Source organism: Pseudophryne corroboree, chromosome 1 (assembly GCF_028390025.1).
Source record: "Pseudophryne corroboree isolate aPseCor3 chromosome 1, aPseCor3.hap2, whole genome shotgun sequence".
In the NCBI taxonomy this organism is placed as follows: Eukaryota; Metazoa; Chordata; class Amphibia; order Anura; family Myobatrachidae; genus Pseudophryne; species Pseudophryne corroboree.
Genome location: NC_086444.1, coordinates 866,120,650 through 866,142,644, shown reverse-complemented (window position 1 = coordinate 866,142,644; position 21,995 = coordinate 866,120,650). Strand labels below are relative to the sequence as shown.

General features: G+C 46.6%; 1 protein-coding gene across 3 annotated transcripts in view; it reads right to left on the bottom strand.

Moving 5' to 3' along the window:
- The window catches only part of UBXN8 (UBX domain protein 8), a 160,071-nt gene that overhangs the window by 86,514 nt on the left and 51,562 nt on the right, over positions 1-21,995 (bottom strand). For all 3 annotated transcript variants that reach the window (XM_063920010.1, XM_063920011.1, XM_063920009.1), the window contains exon 2: positions 1,866-1,988. In XM_063920010.1, coding sequence (XP_063776080.1) covers positions 1,866-1,988 — 123 coding nt within the window. The remainder of the gene's footprint in view (positions 1-1,865; positions 1,989-21,995) is intronic.

Sequence of the window (21,995 nt, the reverse complement as noted above, 5' to 3'; positions counted from 1 at the left end):
ATACTGTTAACTGGGTTTAGATCACAAGTTGTACGGTGTGATTGGTGTGGCTGGTATGAGTCTTACCCGGGATTCAAAATTCCTCCCTTATTGTGTACGCTCGTCCGGGCACAGTACCTAACTGGCTTGGAGGAGGGTCATAGGGGGAGGAGCCAGTGCACACCACCTGATCGGAAAGCTTTACTTTTGTGCCCTGTCTCCTGCGGAGCCGCTATTCCCCATGGTCCTTTCAGGAACCCCAGCATCCACTACGGACTCCGAGAAATAGAATTATCGGTAAGTAAATTCTTATTTTATGTGACCCAGAGGGGTCCCCTGTGGATGAATAAGCAAAACTATTAAAAATCACATCTTCGACTGATTTTCTCCAGGTTTCTGCATGAGACTCAGACTTATCCAATCTCTTACTGATATGATTCACACTATCACGTAATTCTTTCACCCATTCAGGCTCGTGGTGTGCTGGCAGCGCCACCACATTACAACTGTGTCCCTAAAATGGCTCCCTCAGGGGAAGAGCTCCCTGCCTCAGACATGTCACACATGTGCACAAACACCCACAGCCACTCCGGAGCTAATAGGGGACAGACCCACAGTAAAATCTGTCAGAAGGACACAGAAGGATTTGCCAGTTCACAACTCAGTGCCAATATAAAATCCCTGTGTACACTAAAATGTCCACAGAGACCTGTAGCGCTTTTATAATGTCAAATTATACAAATACAGCACCAAATGCACTGTACCCCCCCCCCCCCCCCTTATTTACACCCTGATACTTGGTTCAGCAGTGGAGGAGGACCAGCGTTTCTTCTCCTGCAGCCTGTGTGGAGAAAATGGCGCTGAGCAGTGTGCTGGCTGACTGAGGAGGAAGCCCCGCCCCCGTAATGGTGCATTTCTCCTCAGCAATTTCAACACTATTTTTTATACTGGCGGGGGCAAGGACTGTGCCTCAGCATCTTATGTCCCCTTTTAGCCAGTTTTGAGTAGGTTTCATGCTGCCCAGGCGGGAGCCTTCATCGCTTGCCCACGTCGCTGCATGGAAGATTCACAAGTTCAAGTGTAAAAGTAATGCAAGCAGCGATTCCTTCCTATTGGTGTTTGTTTAAGCCGTTAGGGGACTCTGACACTCATATTGCAAAACATGGTATTTAGTACACTGTACATACTTTAAAGTCAATGAGCTACATTATTCCTTTCACACATCAGTTGCGTCTGCATACACAAATGTTTTAACACGTCCGTTTGCGTCTGTATAAACTATTTTTTTTTTAAAACTCTCTCCATCTGACCATTGGTCACCATCTGTTTGTACAGTATGCAGTACAGGACTGTATATTAACATTACAGTCATCACTGATCATTTGCCAGAGCTTGTACTGTAGATCAATCCGCCGCTATTCGATCTAAAGTACTGGATTAGTGGAGCATTAGCCACCCAGTGGTGGAGATGTGTATTGCATGTTCACTATCTAGTCGTGCCTCAATGCTCCTGTCCGTGATTAAAGTAAGCAAGTGCCTTGAGTCCTATTGGAGAAAGAGCGCTATATAAATAAAATTATTATTAAGCAACCTATCGCCTAGACGTGACTAAACCGCCGTCTATGCGCAGAAACAGCCAAGATAACGGAGGACCCATCTGTAACTTAACGCATGTGCAGTGTGCTCACGGCGCATGAGCAGTCGAACGATAATCGCTCAGTTGCATGAACATTGGCATTGCATACAATCGGAATCAGGCCCTTAGCACCTATGAGAAATTATAATATACTTGAATTATTCAGCATTCACATTAGTTTCTAAATAATCCAATTTTACTTGTGATCGCTGTCAGAAATAGTACAAAATACAATGACCCCGGTCTTTACCTGTTGGAGAATAGCTAGATAGACGAACTGTGGAAAAATATGGAGCCACAACAGAAACGAGAAAAGTTACAAGAGCGAGGATCAAGATAATTCTCCCAGCCCAGAATGCAATCTCTTTCAGACCTAGCCAGAAAAAAAAAAGAAATAAAAAAAAGCACAATGTAAATAAAATCAGTTATTAGGTTTAACCTAATTTGTACAGCAGTGTTTTAACATAGTGAAAGATTACATTTCATCGATTAGCATTATAAGCAGAACAGAGTGATCAATATAATTAACATCTGATTTTTTTTCTCCTTTCAGTGCATGAAAGGAAATCTGTAATTACTGCAATTAGGATTTGCTGAAGACATCCCTTTTTAATCTGGTGTTTTTGCTTTGATTGCTTATGTTCATTATTTGTTGCTTTTTATAGCTTCTACTTTTACTAAAGGAAGTTTTAACTTTTCTCACATGCGCTTAGGGCTCATCCATGCAGATATTTTTTCCTGACAGTCTTGGGGTGTCCTTTAATATGTATTCTTATGCACTTTAAGGGATAAAAAAATAAAAAATAAAAAAATAAAATAAAAATCAACATCCACATTCTTATCTTTTTAAAAAGCTGCAATCTTGCACGGGAATTCTGCATCATTTTCATGCTTCTCTCTGCTCCAAAAAACCCATGCAAATCAGAGTACTGATTGCACTGAGTACTGGGGCAGTACGGATGGTGTAATGGTTAGCATTACTGCCTCACAGCACTGAGGTCATGGGTTCGATTCCCACCATGGCCCCAACTGTGCGGAGTTTGTATATTCTCCCCGTACTTGCGTGGGTTTCCTCCGGGTACTCCGGTTTCCTCCCACAATCCATTGGCTCCCAACAAAATTAACACTAGTATGAATGTGTGTGTGTACATGTGGTAGGGAATATAGAATGTAAGCTCCACTGGGGCAGGGACTGATGTGAATGGGCAAATATTCTCTGTACAGCGCTGCGGAATATGTGTGCGCTATATAAATAACTGGTAATAAATAAATAATAAAATAAATAAAGTACTGTAGTTTCAGAAACCTGTAAGCAAAAGTGCTCATTCATGTGTTTGACAGCTGTCAGAAAATGGGGGATGCCTGTTCATTAAGTGTTGTCATGACCTTCGGTAAACATGGCTGGTTAGTGCATCAAAAATCCACTGAAATTCTCATAGGCTTATGAACTGAAGTTGCATAACTGCTAATAATTTAATATCCAGGGACATTTTGGGGCAGATTCAATTAGGCATGAGGTTAGCTACAGTGCATCCGTAAATTATTCACAGCACTTCACTTTTTCCACATTGTTATGTTACAGCCTTATTCCAAAATGGAATAAATTCATTTTTCCCACAATATTCTACACACAATACACCATAATGACAACGTGAAAAAAGGGTTGTTTTTTTTAGAGAGATTTTTGCCAATTTATTAAAAATAAAAAACGAAGAAATCACATGTACATAAGTATTCACAGCCTTTGCTCAATACTTGTTGATGCACCTTTGGCAGCAATTACAGCCTCAAGTCTTTTTGAATATGATGCCACAAGCTTGGCACACCTATCTTTGGGCAGTTTCGCCCATTCTTCTTTGCAGCACCTCTTAAGCTTCATCAGGTTGGATGGGAAGCGTTGGTGCACAGCCATTTTCAGATCTCTCCAGAAATGTTCAATCGGATTCAAGTCTGGGCTCTGGCTGGGCACTCAAGGACATACACAAAGTTGTCCTGAAGCCACTCCTTTGATGTCTTGGCTGTGTGCTTAGGGTTGTTGTCCTGCTGAGAGATGAACCGTCGCCCCAGTCTGAGGTCATGATCAGGTTTTCATCCAGGATGTCGCAGTACATTGCTGCATTCATCTTTCCCTCTATCCTGACTAGTCTCCCAGTTCCTGCCGCTAAAAACCCATCCCCACAGCATGATGCTGCCACCATGCTTCACTGTAGGGATGGTATTGGCCTGGTGATGAGCGGTGCGTGGTTTCCTCCAAACATGACGCCTGGCATTCACGCCAAAGAGTTTAATCTTTGTCTCATCAGACCAGAGAATTTTGTTTCTCATGGTCTGAGAGTACTTCAGGTGCATTTTGGCAAATCCAGTCGGGCTGCCATGTGCTTTTTACTAAGGAGTGGCTTCCGTCTGTCCACTCTACCATACAGGCCTGATTGGTGGATTGCTGCAGAGATGGTTGTCCTTCTGGAAGGTTCTCCTCTCTCCACAGAGGAATGCTGTAGCTCTGACAGAGTGACCATCGGGTTCTTGGTCACCTCCCTGACCAGGGCCCTTCCCCCCTGATCGCTCAGTTTAGACGGACGGCCCGCTCTGAGAAGAGTCCTGGTGTGGTTCCGAACTTCTTCCATTTACGGATGATGGAGGCCACTATGCTCAGTGGGACCTTCAAAGTAGCAGATATTTTTCTGTACCCTTCCCCAGATTTGTGCCTCGAGACAATCTTATATCGCAGGACTACAGACAATTCCTTTTACTGCATGCTTGGTTTGTGCTAAGACATGCACTGTCAAGTGTATATAGACAGGTGTGTGCCTTTTCAAATCATGTCCAATCAACTGAATTTACCACAGGTGGACTCCAATTAAGCTGTATGAACATCTCAAGGATGGTCAGTAGAAACAGGATGCATCTGAGCTCAATTTTGAGCTTCATGGCAAAGGCTGTGAATACTTATGTACATGTGATTTCTTAGTTTTTTTATTTTAAAAAAATTAGCTACAATCTCAAAAAACACTTTTTTCACGTTGTCATGGGGTAGTGTGTGTAGAATTTTGAGGGAAAAAAATAAGAATTTACTCACCGGTAATTCTATTTCTCGTAGTCCGTAGTGGATGCTGGGGACTCCGTAAGGACCATGGGGAATAGACGGGCTCCGCAGGAGACTGGGCACTCTAAATAAAGATTCAGTACTATCTGGTGTGCACTGGCTCCTCCCTCTATGCCCCTCCTCCAGACCTCAGTCAAGGAAACTGTGCCCGGAAGAGCTGACTTTACAAGGAAAGGATTTTGGAATCCAGGGTAAGACTCATACCAGCCACACCAATCACACTGTACAACTTGTGATAAACTTACCCAGTTAACAGTATGAACAACAACTGAGCATCACTCAACCGATGCTACATAACCATAACCCTTTGTTAAGCAATAACTATATACACGTATTGCAGAAAGTCCGCACTTGGGACGGGCGCCCAGCATCCACTATGGACTACGAGAAATAGAATTACCGGTGAGTAAATTCTTATTTTCTCTAACGTCCTAGTGGATGCTGGGGACTCCGTAAGGACCATGGGGATTATACCAAAGCTCCCAAACGGGCGGGAGAGTGCGGATGACTCTGCAGCACCGAATGGGCAAACACAAGGTCCTCCTCAGCCAGGGTATCAAACCTGTAGAATTTTGCAAAAGTGTTTGAACCCGACCAAGTAGCAGCTCGGCAAAGCTGTAATGCCGAGACCCCTCGGGCAGCCGCCCAAGAAGAGCCCACTTTCATTGTGGAATGGGCTTTCACTAATTTCGGCTGCGGCAATCCCGCCGCAGAATGAGCCTGCTGAATCGTGTTACAGATCCAGCGAGCAATAGTTTGCTTTGAAGCAGGAGCACCCAGCTTGTTGGATGCATACAGGATAAACAGCGAGTCAGTCTTCCTGACTCCAGCCGTTCTGGTTACATAAATCTTCAAAGCCCGGACTACGTCCAGCAACAGGCACCACAATAGGTTGGTTCAAATGAAAAGATGACACCACCTTTGGCAGAAACTGCGGACGAGTCCGCAATTCTGCCCTGTCCATATGGAAAACCAGATAGGGGCTTTTACATGACAAAGACACCAATTCTGACACACGCCTAGCTGAAGCTAAAGCCAACAGCATGACCACTTTCGACGTGAGATACTTTAGTTCCACGGTCTTAAGTGGCTCAAACCAGTGGGATTTCAGGAAATCCAACACCACGTTAAGATCCCAAGGTGCCACTGGTGGCACAAAAGGGGGCTGAATATGCAGCACTCCCTTAACAAACGTCTGAACCTCAGGCAGTGAAGCCAGTTCTTTTTGAAAGAAGATGGATAGGGCCGAACTCTGGACCTTTATGGGCCCTAATTTTAGGCCCATAGTCACACCCGACAGTAGAAAGTGCAGGAATCGACCCAGCTGGAATTCCTCTGCAGGGGCCTTCCTGGCCTCACACCAAGCAACATATTTTCGCCATATACGGTGATAATGCTTTGCTGTCACGTCCTTCCTAGCCTTTATCAGCGTAGGAATAACTTCATCCGGAATGCCCTTTTCTGCTAGGATTCGGCGTTCAACCGCCATGCCGTCAAACGCAGCCGCGGTAAGTCTTGGAACAGACAGGGCCCCTGTTGCAACAGGTCCTGTCAGAGGCAGAGGCCATGGTTCCTCTGTAAGCCTTCTTGGCCAGTCCGGAACAATGAGTATTGTTTTCACTCTTCTTTTCCTTACGATTCTCAGTACCTTGGGTATGAGAGGAAGAGGAGGAAACACATAGACCGACTGGAACACCCACGGTGTTACCAGTGCGTCCACAGCTATCGCCTGAGGGTCCCTTGACCTGGCACAATACCTTTTTAGCTTTTTGTTGAGGCGGGACGCCATCATGTCCACCTGTGGCAATTCCCACCGACTTGCAATCTGCGTGAAAACTTTTTGATGAAGTCCCCACTCTCCCGGGTGGAGGTCGTGCCTGCTGAGGAAGTCTGCTTCCCAGTTGTCCACTCCCGGAATGAACACTGCTGACAGTGCTTGCACGTGATTCTCCGCCCAACGAAGAATCCTGGTGGCTTCCGCCATCGCCACTCTGCTTCTTGTGCCGCCCTGGCGGTTTACATGAGCCACTGCGGTGATGTTGTCTGACTGAATCAGCACCGGTTGGTTGCGAAGCAGAGGCTCCGCTTGACTCAGGGCGTTGTATATGGCCCTTAGTTCCAGGATATTGATGTGCAGACAAGCCTCCTGACTTGACCACAACCCTTGGAAGTTTCTTCCCTGAGTGACTGCCCCCCATCCTCGGAGGCTCGCATCCGTGGTCACCAGGACCCAGTCCTGTATGCCGAACCTGCGGCCCTCGAGAAGGTGAGCACTCTGCAGCCACCACAGAAGAGACACCCTGGCCCTGGGGGACAGGGTGATCAGCCGATGCATCTGAAGATGCGATCCGGACCACTTGTCCAACAGATCCCACTGAAAGATCCTCGCATGGAACCTGCCGAAGGGAATGGCTTCGTATGATGACACCAACTTTCCCAGGACTTGTGTGCAGTGATGCACCGACACCTGTTTCGGTTTTAAGAGGTCTCTGACTAGAGTCATGAGCTCCTGAGCCTTCTCCGCCGGGAGAAACACCTTCTTCTGGTCTGTGTCCAGAATCATGCCCAGAAAGGGCAGACGCGTCGTAGGAATCAGCTGCGATTTTGAGATATTCAGAATCCAGCCGTGCTGTTGCAACACTTCCTGAGAGTGTGCTACGCTGATCAGCAACTGCTCTCTGGACCTCGCCTTTATGAGGAGATCGTCCAAGTATGGGATAATTGTGACTCCTTGCTTTCTCAGGAGCACCATCATTTCCGCCATTACCTTGGTAAATATTCTCGGTGCCGTGGAGAGCCCAAACGGCAACGTCTGGAATTGGTAATGACAGTCCTGTACCACAAATCTGAGGTACTCCCGATGAGGTGGATAAATGGGGACATGCAAGTAAGCATCCTTGATGTCCAGAGACACCATAAAATCCCCCTCTTCCAGGCTTGCAATGACCGCTCTGAGCGATTCCATTTTGAACTTGAATTTCTTCAGAAAAATGTTCAGGGATTTTAAATTCAAGATGGGTCTGACCGAACCGTCCGGTTTCGGTACTACAAACATAGTGGAATAGTAACCCCTTCCCTGTTGAAGGAGAGGAACCTTTACAACCACCTGCTGGAGGTATAACTTGTGAATTGCTGCCAGCACTACCTCCCTTTCCATGGGGGAAGCTGGCAAGGCCGATTTTAGGTAACGGTGAGGGGGCGTCACCTCGAATTCCAGTTTGTATCCCTGATACACAACATGTATAGCCCAAGGATCCAACCATGAGCGAACCCACTGGTGGCTGAAATGTCGGAGACGCGCCCCCACGGCCCCTGGCTCCGCCTGTGGAGCCCCAGCGTCATGCGGTGGATTTAGTGGAAGCCGGGGAGGACTTTTGTTCCTGGGAACTAGCTGCGTGGTGCAGCCTCTTTCCTCTACCCCTGCCTCTGGCAAGAAAGGATGCACCTCTGACTTTCTTGCTCTTTTGCGAACGAAAGGACTGCATTTGGTAATACGGTGCTTTCTTAGGCTGTGGCGGGACATAAGGCAAGAAATTTGACTTCCCAGCCGTAGCTGTGGAAACTAGGTCTGAGAGACCGTCCCCAAACAATTCCTCACCCTTATAAGGTAAAACCTCCATGTGTTTTTTAGAGTCGGTATCCCCTGTCCATTGCCGAGTCCATAAGACCCTTCTGGCAGAAATGGACATTGTGTTTACTCTAGAGCCCAGCAGGCAAATGTCCCTCTGGGCATCCCGCATATATAGGACCGCGTCCTTGATATGTGCCAGGGTCATTAGAACAGAGTCCCTGTCCAGGGTATCTAACTCCTCAGACAGAGTATCCGTCCATGCTGCTACCGCACTACACATCCAAGCCGAAGCAATTGCTGGCCTCAGCAGCGTACCAGAATGTGTGTAAACAGACTTCAGGATAGCTTCCTGCTTTCTATCCGCAGGATCCTTTAGGGCGGCCGTATCCTGAGACGGCAGGGCCACCTTCTTAAATAAGCGTGTCAACGCCTTGTCTACCCTGGGGGAGGATTCCCAGCGTAACCTGGCCGTTGGCGGGAAAGGATACGCCATCAGCAATTTCTTGGAAATTACTACCTTCCTATCAGGGGAATCCCATGCTTTTTCACATAATTCATTCAATTCATGTGACGGGGGAAAAGCCACTTCTTGCTTTTTCTCCCCATACATATAAATCCTCTTGTCAGGGACAGGATTTTCCTCAGAAATGTGTAACACATCCTTCATTGCCACAATCATGTAGCGGATGGCTTTAGTCATTTTAGGCTGCAACTTTGCATCATCGTCATCGACACTGGAATCAGATTCCGTGTCGACGTCTGTGTCAACTAACTGGGATATTGGGCGCTTTTGAGACCCTGACGGCCTCTGCGCTGTGGGAGCAGGCATGGGTTGAGACCCCGACTGTCCCAAGGCTACAGCTTTATCCAATCTGTTATGTAAGGAGCTTACATTATCATTTAACACCTTCCACATATCCATCCAATCAGGTGTCGGCCCCGTCGGGGGCGACACCACATCTATTTGCACTTGTTCTGCCTCCACGTATCCTTCCTCATCAAACATGTCGACACAGGCGTACCGACACACCGCACACATACAGGGAACGCTCTGACTGAGGACAGGACCCCACAAAGGCTTTTGGGGAGACAGAGAGAGAGTATGCCAGCACACACCCCAGCGCTATATAACCCAGGGATTACACTGTACCTTAGTGTTTACCCAGTAGCTGCTGTCTTTATATATATATATATATATCTCTGCGCCTAAATTTATGTGCCCCCCCCCTCTTTTTTTTACCCTCTATTGCACCTGTATACTGCAGGGGAGAGCTTGGGGAGCGTCCTTCCAGCGGAGCTGTGAAGAGAAAATGGCGCTGGTGTGCTGAGAAAGAAGGCCCCGCCCCCTCAGCGGCGGGCTTCTGTCCCGCTTCTCATGTGTAAAAATGGCGGGGGCTCGCACATATATACAGTGCCTGACCGTATATATGTATACTTTTGCCATCAGGTATCTTAATTGCTGCCCAGGGCGCCCCCCCCTGCGCCCTGCAGCCTACAGTGACCGGAGTGTGTGGGTGTGCTGCGGGAGCAATGGCGCACAGCTGCAGTGCTGTGGGCTACCTTACGTGAAGACAGGAGTCTTCTGCCGCCAATTTCGATGTCTTCTTGCTTCTGCTGCTTCTGTACTTCTGGCTCTGCGAGGGGGACGGCGGCGCGGCTCCGGGAACGGACGATCAAGGTTAGGTACCTGTGTTCGATCCCTCTGGAGCTAATGGTGTCCAGTAGCCTAAGAAGCGCAACTTAGCTGCAGTGAGTAGGTTTGCTTCTCTCCCCTCAGTCCCACGTAGCAGAGAGTCTGTTGCCAGCAGAAGCTCTCTGAAAATAAAAAACCTGACAAAATACTTTCTTTTCTAGCAAGCTCAGGAGAGCCCACTAGGAGCACCCAGCTCTGGCCGGGCACAGATTCTAACTGAGGTCTGGAGGAGGGGCATAAAGGGAGGAGCCAGTGCACACCAGATAGTACTGAATCTTTCTTTAGAGTGCCTAGTCTCCTGCGGAGCCCGTCTATTCCCCATGGTCCTTATGGAGTCCCCAGCATCCACTAGGACGTTAGAGAAATAAATGTATTCCCTTTTGGAATAAGGCTGTAGCATAACAAAATTTGGAAAAACTGGAGCACTGTGAATATTTTCCGGATGCACTGCACACGCAGTTTTTTTTTTACAGATGTTTCCAGCCATTACTCTGCAGAAATCTCACTGTTTTTGCTTGTACCTCACTGGGTTGTGAAATGAATTGCTGTATTTCCCTGCATGGAAATACGTCAATGCATAAGCCTACCAGAAACTTGCGGCTGACTGAATTCTCAAAGTAATTGTGAAACATGCAAAATCACAAGAGAGTGCTAGATACCGATCATTACTATATAAACATTTTATTCAATCACATAAAATAAAAGCATAAAAAATGCAATGCATATTTTCATAAAAGAATTATTCTCACTGCTGATCTTATTTACACGCTGCCATATACTGTATCCCAATTGTATATTGCACAGATGTCCACAACCAAAAGACCAGTGTGGCTGGTTCGCTCCAAAGCAAATTATAAAGTCCCAATTTGTTTTAGGGAATGTGAATGGTGTTCACTAGATGGTGAATGTTCAGCTGTATAAACGATGGGCGCTATGCTACTACCTCCCCCGACCGCCAAACAATTTTGTGCTCACCACTTATTCCTTAGAGTCTCATGTGAGTCTGGCTGTCAGCATGCGGAATCCGTTGTGGTTGGTGGGAGCGACGGTGTTCTATTCAGTTCACCGGGAAGGGAGGGCGCCGTTCGTAGCTGTAGAATTCAGGCAGTTTGCCGTGTGCTGGAGTCCGGACTGTGGTGCTGTGCTTGTGTAGATCTCAGGGAAAAACAGCAGAGTGAGATCACGGCAAACTGCCTGAATTCTACAGCTACGAACGGCGCCCTCCCTCCCCGGTGAACTGAATAGTAGAGATGAGCGGGTTCGGTTTCTCTGAATCCGAACCCGCCCGAACTTCATGTTTTTTTACACGGGTCCGAGCGACTCGGATCTTCCCGCCTTGCTCGGTTAACCCGAGCGCGCCCGAACGTCATCATCACGCTGTCGGATTCTCGCGAGGCTCGGATTCTATCGCGAGACTCGGATTCTATATAAGGAGCCGCGCGTCGCGGCCATTTTCACACGTGCATTGAGATTGATAGGGAGAGGACGTGGCTGGCGTCCTCTCCGTTTAGAAATTAAAATAGATAGGAGAGTGAGAGTGAGACACTTCATTTACTTACTGGAGCTTAGGAGGAGTTATACTAGTGACTGATGACCACTGACCAGTGACCTGACCACCAGTGCAGTTTTATAATTTATTATTATTTAATAATCCGTTCTGTTCTTGTTCTCTGCCTGAAAAAAACGATACACAGTGACTCAGTCACACTCACATACCATATCTGTGCTCAGCCCAGTGTGCTGCATCATCTATGTATAATAGCTGACTGTGCTCACACAGCTTAATTGTGGGGGAGACTGGGGAGCAGTTATAGGTTATAGCAGGAGCCAGGAGTACATATTAAACAGTGCACACTTTTGCTGCCAGAGAGAGACTAGTGCCACTGCCAGTGTGACTGACCACTGTGACCAGTGACCTGACCACACTGACCACCATTTCTGAGGAAGCCGCTGAACCCGGAGGGAGGCGGAGAAACGCGTAAAAGACTCACGATACCTCTATCCATACCACTGCCAGTGGACACGCTCACCGCTAACTGCAGCCCCAAGCCGTTCCACATTTGTATACGGACTCTATTCTCCAGAGATGTCTGCTCTTTAAGGTTACAAGCACCAGCAGCCGGGAGGAGTCCTGTGGACCTAATAAACGGGAGAGTGCGGTGAGAATAATCACGTTGTCTGGCCAGACGATATAAATTAGACTATCTAGTCAGATTTATTATTACGGCTATTTGAATGTTAAACGGATCCTTATAAAACTCTGTGTTTTGCAAGAAACATTTAATCACGGATATCATCCAAATCATGGACACTAACCAGCTGTAGAATCAGCGTGTTCCATATCACGTTGATATAACAAACATTGAATGGATTTCCAGTGATATAATGGACTGATTAATCTAATGTGTCTAAGCAGAGTGTGAAGCTACTCACGGGAAAGGTGTATTGCTATTTATTAGTTATAAAAGAAAGTATTTAGAGTGCCACATTGATATATTTTGTAGCGATTTTGTGATATTAATGTTTGATTGAGCCTCTATACATTCTTGGGTCTAATTAGACAGTCATTTTAGGGGAGAGTGATTCTCTGTGTTTTTATTTATCAAATCTCAGTCTGTATACTTACATGAGATATTTTATAGGCTGTATTGTTTTGTTTCTTCTCTTTTTATATATAAAAGGAATTTAAGTACACCGGCCGGTGGTTTGGATATATATACATTTTTATTGGCAAATAATAATAAATAATAATAAAAATCTTTTGCCCAATCTTATGTGCGCTGCAATATTTTTTTCTTTTTTCATATGATCTTAAAGGTTGAGTAGCCTTAATTTGCTGGCAGCACATGGGTTTGGAGTGACTGAGCGCTTGGTTATATTTTTATTTTCACAGCAGTTATAGGTTATAGCAGGAGCCAGGAGTACATATTAAACAGTGCACACTTTTGCTGCCAGAGTGCCACTGCCAGTGTGACTGACCACTGACCACTGTGACCAGTGACCTGACCACACTGACCACCAGTATAGTATATTGTGATTGAATGTCTGCCTGAAAAAGTACACTCGTCGTTTGACTTGTGTGTTTTTTTATTCTATAAAAATTAAAAAACTCATTCTGCTGACAGACAGTGTCCAGCAGGTCCGTCATTATATAAATATATACCTGTCCGGCTGCAGTAGTGATATATATATATATTTTTTATATCATTATTTATCATCCAGTCTATACTAGCAGCAGACACAGTACGGTAGTTCACGGCTGTAGCTACCTCTGTGTCGGCACTCGGCAGTCCATCCATAATTGTATACCACCTACCCGTGGTTTTTTTTTTCTTTCTTCTTTATACATACTACATCTCATTATCATCCAGTCTATATTAGCAGCAGACACAGTACAGTACGGTAGTCCACGGCTGTAGCTACCTCTGTGTCGGCACTCGGCAGTCCATCCATAATTGTATACCACCTACCCGTGGTTTTTTTTTCTTTCTTCTTTATACATACTACATCTCATTATCATCCAGTCTATATTAGCAGCAGACACAGTACGGTAGTTCACGGCTGTAGCTACCTCTGTGTCGGCACTCGGCAGTCCATCCATAATTGTATACCACCTACCCGTGGTTTTTTTTTTTCTTTCTTCTTTATACATACATACTACATCTCATTATCATCCAGTCTATATTAGCAGCAGACACAGTACAGTACGGTAGTCCACGGCTGTAGCTACCTCTGTGTCGGCACTCAGCAGTCCATCCATAATTGTATACCACCTACCCGTGGTTTTTTTTTTCTTTCTTCTTTATACATACATACTACATCTCATTATCATCCAGTCTATATTAGCAGCAGACACAGTACAGTACGGTAGTCCACGGCTGTAGCTACCTCTGTGTCGGCACTCGGCAGTCCATCCATAATTGTATACCACCTACCCGTGGTTTTTTTTTTTCTTTCTTCTTTATACATACTACATCTCATTATCAACCAGTCTATATTAGCAGCAGACACAGTACAGTACGGTAGTCCACGGCTGTAGCTACCTCTGTGTCGGCACTCGGCAGTCCATCCATAATTGTATACCACCTACCCGTGGTTTTTTTTTTCTTTCTTCTTTATACATACTACATCTCATTATCAACCAGTCTATATTAGCAGCAGACACAGTACAGTACGGTAGTCCACGGCTGTAGCTACCTCTGTGTCGGCACTCGGCAGTCCATCCATAATTGTATACTAGTATCCATCCATCTCCATTGTTTACCTGAGGTGCCTTTTAGTTGTGCCTATTAAAATATGGAGAACAAAAATGTTGAGGTTCCAAAATTAGGGAAAGATCAAGATCCACTTCCACCTCGTGCTGAAGCTGCTGCCACTAGTCATGGCCGAGACAATGAAATGCCAGCAACGTCGTCTGCCAAGGCCGATGCCCAATGTCATAGTACAGAGCATGTCAAATCCAAAACACCAAATATCAGTAAAAAAAGGACTCCAAAACCTAAAATAAAATTGTCGGAGGAGAAGCGTAAACTTGCCAATATGCCATTTACCACACGGAGTGGCAAGGAACGGCTGAGGCCCTGGCCTATGTTCATGGCTAGTGGTTCAGCTTCACATGAGGATGGAAGCACTCAGCCTCTCGCTAGAAAACTGAAAAGACTCAAGCTGGCAAAAGCACCGCAAAGAACTGTGCATTCTTCGAAATCCCAAATCCACAAGGAGAGTCCAATTGTGTCGGTTGCGATGCCTGACCTTCCCAACACTGGACGTGAAGAGCATGCGCCTTCCACCATTTGCACGCCCCCTGCAAGTGCTGGAAGGAGCACCCGCAGTCCAGTTCCTGATAGTCAGATTGAAGATGTCAGTGTTGAAGTACACCAGGATGAGGAGGATATGGGTGTTGCTGGCGCTGGGAAGGAAATTGACCAGGAGGATTCTGATGGTGAGGTGGTTTGTTTAAGTCAGGCACCCGGGGAGACACCTGTTGTCCGTGGGAGGAATATGGCCGTTGACATGCCTGGTGAAAATACCAAAAAAATCAGCTCTTCAGTGTGGAGGTATTTCAACAGAAATGCGGACAACAGGTGTCAAGCCGTGTGTTGCCTTTGTCAAGCTGTAATAAGTAGGGGTAAGGACGTTAACCACCTCGGAACATCCTCCCTTATACGTCACCTGCAGCGCATTCATAATAAGTCAGTGACAAGTTCAAAAACTTTGGGCGACAGCGGAAGCAGTCCACTGACCAGTAAATCCCTTCCTCTTGTAACCAAGCTCACGCAAACCACCCCACCAACTCCCTCAGTGTCAATTTCCTCCTTCCCCAGGAATGCCAATAGTCCTGCAGGCCATGTCACTGGCAATTCTGACGAGTCCTCTCCTGCCTGGGATTCCTCCGATGCATCCTTGCGTGTAACGCCTACTGCTGCTGGCGCTGCTGTTGTTGCTGCTGGGAGTCGATGGTCATCCCAGAGGGGAAGTCGTAAGCCCACTTGTACTACTTCCAGTAAGCAATTGACTGTTCAACAGTCCTTTGCGAGGAAGATGAAATATCACAGCAGTCATCCTGCTGCAAAGCGGATAACTGAGGCCTTGACAACTATGTTGGTGTTAGACGTGCGTCCGGTATCCGCCGTTAGTTCACAGGGAACTAGACAATTTATTGAGGCAGTGTGCCCCCGTTACCAAATACCATCTAGGTTCCACTTCTCTAGGCAGGCGATACCGAGAATGTACACGGACGTCAGAAAAAGACTCACCAGTGTCCTAAAAAATGCAGTTGTACCCAATGTCCACTTAACCACGGACATGTGGACAAGTGGAGCAGGGCAGGGTCAGGACTATATGACTGTGACAGCCCACTGGGTAGATGTATGGACTCCCGCCGCAAGAACAGCAGCGGCGGCACCAGTAGCAGCATCTCGCAAACGCCAACTCTTTCCTAGGCAGGCTACGCTTTGTATCACCGGTTTCCAGAATACGCACACAGCTGAAAACCTCTTACGGCAACTGAGGAAGATCATCGCGGAATGGCTTACCCCAATTGGACTCTCCTGTGGATTTGTGGCATCGGACAACGCCAGCAATATTGTGTGTGCATTAAATATGGGCAAATTCCAGCACGTCCCATGTTTTGCACATACCTTGAATTTGGTGGTGCAGAATTTTTTAAAAAACGACAGGGGCGTGCAAGAGATGCTGTCGGTGGCCAGAAGAATTGCGGGACACTTTCGGCGTACAGGCACCACGTACAGAAGACTGGAGCACCACCAAAAACTACTGAACCTGCCCTGCCATCATCTGAAGCAAGAAGTGGTAACGAGGTGGAATTCAACCCTCTATATGCTTCAGAGGTTGGAGGAGCAGCAAAAGGCCATTCAAGCCTATACAATTGAGCACGATATAGGAGGTGGAATGCACCTGTCTCAAGCGCAGTGGAGAATGATTTCAACGTTGTGCAAGGTTCTGATGCCCTTTGAACTTGCCACACGTGAAGTCAGTTCAGACACTGCCAGCCTGAGTCAGGTCATTCCCCTCATCAGGCTTTAGCAGAAGAAGCTGGAGACACTGAAGGAGGAGCTAACACGGAGCGATTCCGCTAGGCATGTGGGACTTGTGGATGGAGCCCTTAATTCGCTTAACAAGGATTCACGGGTGGTCAATCTGTTGAAATCAGAGCACTACATTTTGGCCACCGTGCTCGATCCTAGATTTAAAGCCTACCTTGGATCTCTCTTTCCGGCAGACACAAGTCTGCTGGGGTTGAAAGACCTGCTGGTGAGAATATTGTCAAGTCAAGCGGAACGCGACCTGTCAACATCTCCTCCTTCACATTCTCCCGCAACTGGGGGTGCGAGGAAAAGGCTCAGAATTCCGAGCCCACCCGCTGGCGGTGATGCAGGGCAGTCTGGAGCGACTGCTGATGCTGACATCTGGTCCGGACTGAAGGACCTGACAACGATTACGGACATGTCGTCTACTGTCACTGCATATGATTCTCTCCCCATTGAAAGAATGGTGGAGGATTATATGAGTGACCGCATCCAAGTAGGCACGTCACACAGTCCGTACTTATACTGGCAGGAAAAAGAGGCAATTTGGAGGCCCTTGCACAAACTGGCTTTATTCTACCTAAGTTGCCCTCCCACAAGTGTGTACTCCGAAAGAGTGTTTAGTGCCGCCGCTCACCTTGTCAGCAATCGGCGTACGAGGTTACATCCAGAAAATGTGGAGAAGATGATGTTCATTAAAATGAATTATAATCAATTTCTCCGGAGACATTGACCAGCAGCAATTGCCTCCACAAAGTACACAGGGAGCTGAGATGGTGGATTCCAGTGGGGACGAATTGATAATCTGTGAGGAGGGGGATGTACACGGTGATATATCGGAGGATGATGATGAGGTGGACATCTTGCCTCTGTAGAGCCAGTTTGTGCAAGGAGAGATTAATTGCTTCTTTTTTGGTGGGGGTCCAAACCAACCCGTCATATCAGTCACAATCGTGTGGCAGACCCTGTCACTGAAATGATGGGTTGGTTAAAGTGTGCATGTCCTGTTTATACAACATAAGGGTGGGTGGGAGGGCCCAAGGACAATTCCATCTTGCACCTCTTTTTTCTTTAATTTTTCTTTGCGTCATGTGCTGTTTGGGGAGGGTTTTTTGGAAGGGACATCCTGCGTGACACTGCAGTGACACTCCTAGATGGGCCCGGTGTTTGTGTCGGCCACTAGGGTCGCTTATCTTACTCACACAGCTACCTCATTGCGCCTCTTTTTTTCTTTGCGTCATGTGCTGTTTGGGGAGGGTTTTTTGGAAGGGACATCCTGCGTGACACTGCAGTGCCACTCCTAGATGGGCCCGGTGTTTGTGTCGGCCACTAGGGTCGCTTATCTTACTCACACAGCTACCTCATTGCGCCTCTTTTTTTCTTTGCGTCATGTGCTGTTTGGGGAGGGTTTTTTGGAAGGGACATCCTGCGTGACACTGCAGTGACACTCCTAGATGGGCCCGGTGTTTGTGTCGGCCACTAGGGTCGCTTATCTTACTCACACAGCTACCTCATTGCGCCTCTTTTTTTCTTTGCGTCATGTGCTGTTTGGGGAGGGTTTTTTGGAAGGGACATCCTGCGTGACACTGCAGTGCCACTCCTAGATGGGCCAGGTGTTTGTGTCGGCCACTAGGGTCGCTTAGCTTAGTCATCCAGCGACCTCGGTGCAAATTTTAGGACTAAAAATAATATTGTGAGGTGTGAGGTATTCAGAATAGACTGAAAATGAGTGGAAATGATGGTTTTTGAGGTTAATAATACTTTGGGATCAAAATGACCCCCAAATTCTATGATTTAAGCTGTTTTTTAGGTTTTTTGGAAAAAAAAACACCCGAATCCAAAACACACCCGAATCCGACAAAAAAAATTCGGTTAGGTTTTGCCAAAACGCGGTCGAACCCAAAACACGGCCGCTGAACCGAACCCAAAACCAAAACACAAAACCCGAAAAATTTCCGGCGCTCATCTCTACTGAATAGAACACCGCCACTCCCACCAACCACAACGGATTCCGCATGCTGACAGCCAGCCTCACATGAGACTCTAAGGAACAAGTGGTGAGCACAAAATTGTTTGGCGGTCGGGGGAGGTAGTAGCATAGCGCCCATCGTTTATACAGCTGAACATTCACCATCTAGTGAACACCATTCACATTCCCTAAGACAAATTGGGACTTTATAATTTGCTTTGGAGCGAACCAGCCACACTGGTCTTTTGGATGTGGACATCTGTGCAATATACAATTGGGATACAGTATATGGCAGCATGTAAATAATATCAGCAGTGAGAATAATTATTTTATGAAAATATGCATTGCATTTTTTATGCTTTTATTTTATGTGATTGAATAAAATGTTTATATAGTAATGATCGGTATCTAGCGCTCTCTTGTGATATTGCATGTTTCACAATTACTTTGTATCTATTTGAGTATCACAGAATACTCATGTGGGAGCAGCTATAAGTATATAGACATCAGTATATCAATTCTATTATATAAATTGGGTGACCAACAGCTTTATTTTGTGCCTTATATCAGAGCGCCCGATTTGATAATTTTAGGAGTCATAATTATCAAGCACTATAACTGAATTCTCCCCTCTGTTGCTAGGCCAATACATCACAGTATACTGTGTACCAAATATGAAATTTTTAATCTACTTGGGAACAAGGTCATTTTTGACACTTTTCACAAATATTTATTAACGAGTAACAAAAACGAGATTTATGGTAAGAACTTACCGTTGTTAAATCTCTTTCTGCAAGGTACACTGGGCTCCACAAGGATTAACATCAGGGGGTGTAGAGTAGGATCTTGATCTGAGGCATCAACAGGCTCAAAGCTTTGACCTTCTACCCAAGATGCGTCGCCTACTATATCACCCCGCCTCCATGCACAGGAGCTCAGTTTTGTTAACCAGCCCATTGCAGTAGCAGGTAAAAGACACGACAATCGTTAGTAGCCACATACACCACACACTCACTACAGGAGAGGGTGTCAGTGGCTAATGCCATACCAACCCAAAGAAGCCAAGTGTGTCAGGGTGGGCGCCTTGTGGAGCCCAGTGTACCTTGCAGAAAAAGATTTAACAACGGTAAGTTCTTACCATAAATCTCGTTTTCTGCTGCGGGGTACACTGAGCTCCACAAGGATTAACATCGGGGATGTCCTAAAGCACTTCCTTATGGGAGGGGACGCACTGTAGCGGGCACAAGAACCCGGCGTCCAAAGTAAGCATCCTGGGAGGCGGAAGTATCGAAGTCATAGCGGCCTTGCACAATTGTTCAAGGGTCGCACCACAGCGGGCTGCCCAAGAAGGTCCAACCGACCGAGTAGAATGGGCCTTAATAGTAGCAGGGGCTGCACGACCAGCCTGTACATAAGCATGTGCAATCACCATTCTAATCCATCTGGCCAAGGTCTGCTTGTGAGCATGCCAGCCACGTTTGTGAAAACCAAACAGTACAAAGAGAGAATCCGACTTACTGATGGAGGCAGTAATCTTGACGTAGATACAGAGAGCCCGTACCACATCCAAAGACCGTTCTTTGGAAGACATATCAGGAGAGGCAAAGGCCGGAACCACAATCTCCTGAGTAAGGTGGAAAGAAAACACCACCTTAGGTTAATACCCGGGACGTGTTCTAAGAACCGCCCGATCACGGTGAAAAATCAGATATGGTGACCTACAAGACAAGACAAGGCACCCAAATCCGACACCCGTCTAGCAGAAGCAATAGCCAGCAGAAACAATACCTTAAGAGAAAGCCACTTAAGGTCTGCAGATTCAAGAGGCTCAAACGGAGACCCTTGCAACACCTCCAGAACCACAGACAAGGCCCAAGAAGCTACCGGCGGGACATAAGGAGGTTGAATGCGCAACACACCCTGAGTGAACGTATGCACATCAGGTAAGGTCGCTATTTTTATCTGAAACCAAACCAAAAAAGCAGAAATATGAACCTTGATGGAGGCCAGACGAAGGCCCAAGTCCAGCCCTTGTTATAGAAAGGCCAAAAGTTTGGGCGTACTAAACTTGTAAGCGTCATGATTGTTTGATGCGCACCAAGCAAAGTAAGAATTCCAGACCCTATGATAAATCCGAGCAGAAGCCGGTTTCCGGTCCTTCAACATGGTTTGAATGACCACCTCAGAAAATCCCTTGGCCCTTAAGACGGAAGCTTCAAGAGCCACGCCGTCAGAGCCAATCGGGATAAATCCTGATATACACAGGGGCCCTGAACAAGGAGATCTGGGCGCTGCGGTAGTAGAAGGGGACGCTCTATCGAGAGACCATGAAGGTCTGAGAACCAATGCCGTCTGGGCCACACTGGAGCGATCAGAAGTAGGATACCTCCTTCTTGCTTGAACTTCCTTATTACTCTGGGCAGGAGGAAACACGTATGGGAGCCGAAAGTTCCATGGAATTGCCAGTGCGTCCATGAACACTGCTTGAAGATCCCTTGTCCTTGCTCCGAAGACCGGAACCTTGTGATTGTTTCGAGATGCAATCAGGTCCACATCTGGAAGGCCCCACTTGTCCACGAAGAGTTGAAACACTTCTGGATGGAGGCTCCACTCTCCGGCGTGTACGTCCTGACAACTGAGAAAGTCCGCTTTCCAGTTTAGGACCCCCGGAATGAACACTGCCGATATGGCTGGCAGATGGCGTTCCGCCCGCTGAAGATTCCGTGATACTTCCCTCATTGCCATGCGGCTTCGAGTGCCGCCTTGATGATTAATGTACGCCACCGTGGTGGCGTTGTCCAACTGGACTTGAACAGGTCTGTTCTGTATTGGGTTTACACTGAGAAAGCCGCCAATCCATAGAAGGCGGGGAAATGCGTCTGTACGATCTCCCAGCTCACGGTACACAGTTACAGATCACATATTTGCCGGATCTTACAGTATACCCCATTGCCAGAGAGAAGGGGTGAAAGTGGTGAGAAGTGACCGTACACGGACTCCAAATAAGGCTGCCGGGGAGAGCTCCAGCTGGGAGGGACATTACCATATCCGTGATTTCACAGGCATGCTGAATGGTCCATAATTACACCCTGGTAATTAAACTGCATATGGAAGCTATGGACGCCTCACCTTAATGCCGCATGGCCATGCATGAACGGTTTTCCTTATACCAGGAGCGGTGAGAAAAAGCCACTAACCAAGTTAAAAAGCTATTATATGCTGTGTGCAAATTATAAATCAAAGAGATAACAGCTTGTAAAGTGCATGATTCATACTAACATCACGTTTTTGTGGAGTAATTATCAAATGCGCTGAACGCTTTGTGAAGAAAAAAGTCACAACGCTACATAAGGCATTGAGTGCAAAATATTAACAGCTTGTGAAGTGCATGATTCATACTAACACTACGTTCTGTGGAGCAATTACCAAATGTGCTGAATACTCTGTATTATAGACGCTAACAGATGCTAAGTGCAGATTATTAACAGCCCGTGAA